We start from the raw sequence: 7276 nt of genomic DNA, 5'->3' as shown, positions 1-7276 counted from the left end.
TTGTAAACTTGTATTTTTGCTTATCTAAAATTATTTACTAGCAATGAACCATTAGAATCTGCTTACATCTTGATAGTTATTTTTAATTTTTTTAGCCCAGTCATTACTCAACGTTTTTTTCTGTTATTTGAGCATCAGACTTAGAATGCCGTTAAAGACCTTTTATGGGACAGTGTTAGAAGTAGTGATTTTTTAACCTCTGATAGCCTTTATGTTAATCAGTGACTTCTGCAATTGTTGGCTTATCAGAGTTTCGTTATCCTGCTACACAAAATTGTTTACCTATTTAGTAGTGTATAGATGTATCTTGCTCTCCATATTCTGTAGTTTTATTTATTCATATATGTTTAGAAAAAATGGTTACAGTATTTGTGGTTTCAACCAAATCATAGTAAGAGGATCATGATTCTAAATACGATGTTTAAATTCTTATATGCTTTTCTTTTAACTCTGTATCAACAATGGGTTCGTAAGGTAATGATTTACTGTACTGTATACAGTGGATGGGATCATCTTAGAATATACTGTATGTTATGTAGTATTTTATGGTAGCTGGAATTGTAGAAAACTTTTATTTTAAAGCTGTTATTTTTAGTTACTTTTAATCCCACAGCAAGACTTATGTGTTGCTAGTTCAAGGATGTCACCAGAGTGGCTAGTGATAATTGAAATTTCCCATAAGTAAATAGAACAAGACTTCTATTGGTTAATATGCCCTGTATTATTCTAGACAGCAGATACTGTATATAAGAATCAACATGGCAAGGGGAGTATTTAGAAAAGATGTTTTTATACTGTTATTAAGAGATTTTATTGTACAAATGAAGGGTTTTCGAAGTGATTGATGTCCATGAGTTGGATAAAAATATTGGGAACATTGTAAAAGCTTTTAGACATGAGATAAGGAACAGTCAGCTGGAAGAACAGTAAATAAAATAGTGGCAGGACGAAGGGTTATAGTAAGACCCAGAGGGAGTAAACGACGATGACATAGCCCTAGATTGAAATTCCAGGAAGATAGGATGGAATTGAACGATACGCTTAATTCACATCTAACCCCATAGAAGGAGGACATTATGTACAGGAATCTGCATTTTTATCACTGTTCAGTTTAGATAAAAAGGTGTACAGTACTATGGAGAGACTGTGTTAACCTAAGAGACTTATGCTTCTTTGATAATATACTGTAGTTTGGCAGGGTTGAATTGAGAACATCATTACTGACAGGTCAAGGAGGATTTAAATAAAACCAGTGCAAAAATATCGACTAATTGTAATTGGTGATACATGGCCAATTCTTGATTATTTAAAGTTTATACCATAGTATATATACAGCACAACACTACTAGGCTACACTATACTGTAAATTTTTCTAGTTGGAAATTCTTGTACTTTATTTTTTTGGTGGTATGTGTAGGGTTATAATGCCTTGCTATATGCTTTTTGTAGACTTTAACTAGCTTTGCAAAGCTGAAAAATAGTTCTTTGCTACTATGGTGCAGGGTGTGTTCTAACTTCACAGCAGTCGCTCACATGCTTTGCAATTTTAAATTTATCTCTCCTCTACCTTCCAGTTTTTTTTTTTTTTTACATCTCAGTTTACAAAATTTAAAGCTGTTTTTCAGTTAACCAAATTCAGGACTGTAATACAGTACATTGTATTTGATTGAAATTATTCATTTATTATTTTTTTTCAGTATTTCCTCTGTTTGGCAGTCCTTTAATTCATAATTTTATTTTATTTTATATGTTGCAAATACTTGCTTTGATATTTTCATTTACCAGAGTTTAGTATTATACTGTTTTTGTGTGTATGCGTTTACATGTTATTTTTTTTCATTGAAATTGACAGTAATGTCTTTGTTTGTTTGCTCTTCTCTTCAGATTTTCTAAACCTTCAACAATGAATGGGCATGCCGAGCCTCGAAGGAAGAGATCTTTTATGTCATTCCGCCTTAGCAAGAAGCCTCCAAAGCCTAAGGATGCTGGCGTTGTTCCGCAGAAGAATGATGTCAACCAGAATCCTAGTGGACTATTAGAAAACTCAACTTTACAAACCAATGTGATCAGTGAAAATGGTGCTGAGAGCCTTGATGGTGGCAGTGATTCTAGCAGTGCCTCTGTGAAACCAAAGAAAAAGTACCTCACTCGTATGAGTTCTTTCGTTAGTCGAGTGGCAAGCAAAGTACAGGGTGCCCCCAATGCTGCGCCTGCAACAGGACCGCAAAGGGGAAAGCTCGAACGTAGTAAAACTATCTCGGTCTCTGACCTCCAGACTCACAAAATAGAAGATTACGTAGTCTACGACGAAGGCAAAGTGCCTGGGGTCATTGGTATTCGCAACCATGGCAACACCTGCTTCATTAATGCTGTTGTGCAGTGCCTGAGCCACACAGATGTTCTCGCTGAATATTTTGTTTTGGACCAGTATAAACTTGACCTAGCTAGGTGTAATAAGATAAATTCCAAAAAGTTTGGCACTCGGGGTGAGATTACAGAGCAGCTTGCTGTGTTGCTAAAAGCTTTGTGGACTCTTAGGTATGTGCCAGATGTGTCTATGAACTTTAAAAACACTGTTGATAAATATGAAGCAATATATAGGGGATCGCAGCAGCACGATGCTGCTGAGTTTTTAATGTTCATTTTGGATAAAGTTCATGAAGATTTAAACACAGCCTCCAAGAGGAAGTACAAGAAAATTAAGGTAGGCTTAAACTTTTACTATTTCATACGATGTAAGGAATACATATTTAATTATCTAATGTTTTAAGGGATTTTTATTACTTATGAAGTGAAGTACATATTTTATAGTTGACTTTTAGCTGTATGAGAAACTTATGTGAAAACTGGATCCCCAATTTATTTATGGTTGACTAAATTATTTTTCTAGCTAAAGGAAGGTAAATCAGTTTGTTTTTCAGATATTTATAGATTACTGTATTTAAGGTGCTTTGAAGAACATGCTGCATTTATATCTTTTGCTCCTGTGACTTTTTTGATTGTTTTTTTAACTTTATTTGGAAGTAATTAATTGAAGTTCCTATACTAAATCCTTTAAAGTTTAAACCCCCCCCCCATTGATGTAATAGTAGATTTAGTCAAGGAATGGTTTTACTCTAAAATTCAATTTCAATATCAACTGAAGCTAGAAGTAAAATTCTAAAAGCTATGCACATCATATTTGAGAAATTTAGAATCAGGAATTACAAGATAATTTTCTGGTGTTTTGCATTCTCATAATTCGGGGATACTTATAAATTTGTCTGAAGGTTCATGGTGTGGTTAAATCCGATCAACTGTCTAAAGGAATACAGTATCAGATGAGTAAAGGTTTTGTCCTTAATATGTTGCCATCTTCAGAAGTTATGTTGTTTTTAGGACAGGTTGGTAATTATCTTTTATTTTTACTGCATCCATGAAAGCCTCAGGAAGTGGAGTAATAAGCTTTTTATTTTGATTATATACTGTACAGCTATATTTAGAATTGACTTCCTTCCACTACTGACACTTTACTGTGAATAGGTATTAATTGTTCATATAATCAAGGTACTGTTCTACTAAATGTGTTATAATGGTACTGCTTGGCATTGTTGAGTAGAGTTTTCATTAATTTTTAAGATACTCATGCATGCACACACCCTTTGAATGATGAATATGGTTGTGACTAGTTTTTCTCTGAAAACACCCCGAGTTTATATATATATATATATATATATATATATATATATATATATATATGTATTTATATATGTACAGTATGTATTTATATATGTACATATATATACAGTGAACCCTCGTTTATCGCGGTAGATAGGTTCCAGACGCGGGCGCGATAGGTGAAAATCCGCGAAGTATTGACACCATATTTACCTATTTATTTAACATGTATATTCGGACTTTTAAAACCTTCCCTTGTACGTAGTACTGTTAACAAACTACCCTTTAATGTACAGAACACTTAATGCATGTACTACAGTACCCTAAACTAAAACAGGCACAAATATTAAAGGCGATTTTATATCATGCGTTTCCTAAACACCTAAAAAGCACGATAAAAAATGGCAACCAATGTTTTGTTCACGTTTATCTCTGATCATAATGAAGAAACAAACTCATTTAGTGTACTGTACACATATATGTATAGGTTAGTTTTTGCATCGATTATATTGATGTATACAGTATGTTGATTTTGTTATTACCAATGTTTTACTTAATTTTCCTTAGGACTTCCAAATGAAATGTTTTTCTTTATGACGCCACCTGAAACGACGGCGTCATAAAGTACGCTCAGTAAACAACCACGCTCAGAACAAAGAAGGCATTTAACGCGCATGATGAAAGTGATAAATAATGATATTTACAGTAAAAGCATTTACAAAATATGTTATTACAAATATTATTTACCGTATCTATATAAAATCATACAGTACATACTGTACGTAGCAAAGCAGGAAAACAATTTACGAGAGAGAGAGAGAGAGAGAGAGAGAGAGAGAGAGAGAGAGAGAGAGAGAGAGAGAGATTGTTTTACGTACGTAAATGTAAATTTTAAACAAAAAAAATATGATAGGCTTTTAAAACCTTCCCTTTAACTTAATGCATACAGTACTAAACTATAAAACAGACACAAATATTACAGTAAAATGTTTAAGTAAAAAATAAAGATTGTTACTGTACTCACCACGAAAGAAGTTCAAGAAAAACTTGAATGATGATGGCGATGAATTTGCTGCACAGTAGAAATGATGATGATGAAGCTGATGATGTCTTCTACTGTGCAGCCAATAATAGTATTTTACGTCTCTTCAGACGGAGGTGTCTTTTCCTGGGACACCTCTTCAACTTCTTCCTGAGACACTTCTTCAATTTCTTCTGAGGGCATTGTGATCGGAAGTTGCTGCCGCTGCTTCTTCTTTCGCAAGAGCATCCTGTAGGGAGCCATGTGTTCATCGATCTTGGTGCAGAATTGTACAGAACGAACCATATCCTCGTCCCACTCTTGCGACATTTCTTTCACCTCATTCGCAAGCTTGCAGAGCTTGGCAAGCCGTTCTAATTTTAAGACCGTTTCTTCGACATTTTCTTGGAACTCTTCCTGTGTTTCACTGTCTTCACTGCCCGATTTCGTCAGGTCTTCGAGGTCTGCGGCCGCGTAACTTCTACTGTCTTTTAACATAGTATCGAGAAGCGTCACCTTCTCAGCAATCGTCATCATCTTTCGGTGCTGTTTAGGCTCACTACCAGCCTTAGTAGAAGCAGAAGGCTTGGGAGGCATTGTACAGTAGGGTTTAACAGAAAGTTCAACTTAAAACAGTCGCACACAGCACAGATTAAACTTCACAAAGTTAAGAACGTCTACTCAGCAATACGCGGAAAGAGAAAGTGAACGATGCAGACCCGCGAGAACTGTGATGCTGGAAGTTGAAGATGCGGGCAAAACACCAATCACAGGCTAGATAACAAAACTTGAGTTTTGATTCGTCATCTATCAGCGCTTGAACCAATCACAACCCGTCTTACAGTACATGGTGCGTTGGTTACTCATAGAAGATGCCCCGCGCATACTGAACGTACGTAGATTAAGTACAATACCGTAATAATAATAAATAATGATAATAATACTGTACAGTAATAATAATAATAATAATGATTAATAATAATAACAATAATAATTTTATTAACAACAACAACAATAATAATAATAATAACAATAATAATAAAAATTTACGTACGTACGCTATTTTACGCCTCTCTCTCTCTCTCTCTCTCTCTCTTTCTTTCTCTCTCTCTCTCTCGTACGCTTACAGTACTTATTCGAAATGTGATTTTTGCAACAAAGAATATTATTGGATGCAGTACTGTACTACGTACGTATACATACAAAAGATTCATGGAAAAGAAGCACATCCATTACAGTACACACCATTCTAATATGGTATGACTGCATCTGATTTGCGTTTCATGTTCGATTTAATTTTACTACGTACTGAATTATCGTATGATCACATTCTCTTTTCGTGTTTTATTTCTTTCTGTGCTGAATTATATATCATATGTAATGCAATGAACAATCAGTAAGAGCAGATATTACTAATTACAGTATTAATGGAATTACAGGTAACAAAATATCGTATTTGGTTATCTTCAGATTTCGCGGTATTTTCGAATTTTCCGGAAAATCCGCGATATGTATATATATATGGGTTATGGGAAAACCCCGCGAAGTGGTGAATCCGCGATTGTCGAACCGCGAAGTAGCGAGGGTTCACTGTATGTATAATATATATACAGTATATATATATATATATATATAATATATATATATATATATATATATATATATATATATATATATATATATATATATATATATATATATATATATATATATATATATATATATATACATGGTAATTGCTTGGACCTCGTATACACTGACTCCCCTGGCATTATAACTAGTAATGTTGGTTCTCCAGTCGGGACGTCTGATCATGCCTTGATTTCATTAGTAGTGAAGACTGAGCAGCCTGTCCCTGATATATCATACTCTTGTAAAATTTATATGAAATCCCAAGCAGACTGGATTGGGATTTTACGTGGTCTTTTGTGCTTGAATTGGTCACAATTATATAGTAGTGTCAATCCTGTTGTCCCTCTGAATGAGAATCTAGTCAACATAATTGATAGGTGTATCCCTTCTCGTGTGCTAAGGTTCCGAGTGAAGGACAAACCGTGGTTCAATGATGATTGTAGACATGCTTATTTAGAGAAGTAGGAGGCTTATCATTTTTGGAAGGGTAACAGATCAGATTTGACCTGGAACAACTATACTCGGCTTCGAGCTTTTGCTCACAGTTTATGCCTCAACTGAAAAGGAGTACAATTTAACCATAAAAGAAACCCTTTCTGGTACAACTCAGGAACATAAATGGTGGTCTACCCTTAAATCTGCACTCTTTGGTGTAGATGCAACAGTTCCTCCTTTACTTAGACCAGATGGCTCAGTCACTCACTGTCCAAAGGAAAAGGCAACCCTTTTGGCTGATGTTTTTGACATTAAACAGAGTAATGAAAAACTTGAACTTCCTCATTCCTGTTTTCCTGAGGCTAAACTAACTAGTTTAGCTTTTCGATCTCGTGAGATTAAAGCTCTGTTGATGGACCTTGATGCTTATGGAGGTGTAGACCCAAATGGTATTTTTCCTTTGTTTTTTATAAAGACAGCAGATTTTTTAGCTCCAAAGTTATCTGTTATTTTGCGCAAGTTAGCAAGAAG

At 34.7% G+C, this 7276-nt stretch overlaps 1 protein-coding gene across 2 annotated transcripts in view; it reads left to right on the top strand.

Moving 5' to 3' along the window:
- Positions 1–7276, top strand: part of LOC137653414 (ubiquitin carboxyl-terminal hydrolase 31-like) — a 159989-nt gene that overhangs the window by 19248 nt on the left and 133465 nt on the right. For both annotated transcript variants that reach the window (XM_068386779.1, XM_068386780.1), the window contains one exon: positions 1885–2704. In XM_068386779.1, coding sequence (XP_068242880.1) covers positions 1885–2704 — 820 coding nt within the window. The remainder of the gene's footprint in view (positions 1–1884; positions 2705–7276) is intronic.

This window comes from Palaemon carinicauda, chromosome 14, assembly GCF_036898095.1.
Source record: "Palaemon carinicauda isolate YSFRI2023 chromosome 14, ASM3689809v2, whole genome shotgun sequence".
Taxonomy (NCBI): domain Eukaryota; kingdom Metazoa; phylum Arthropoda; class Malacostraca; order Decapoda; family Palaemonidae; genus Palaemon; species Palaemon carinicauda.
The sequence above is the reverse complement of the archived record's forward strand: the minus strand, read 5'-3'. Positions and strand labels throughout refer to the sequence as shown.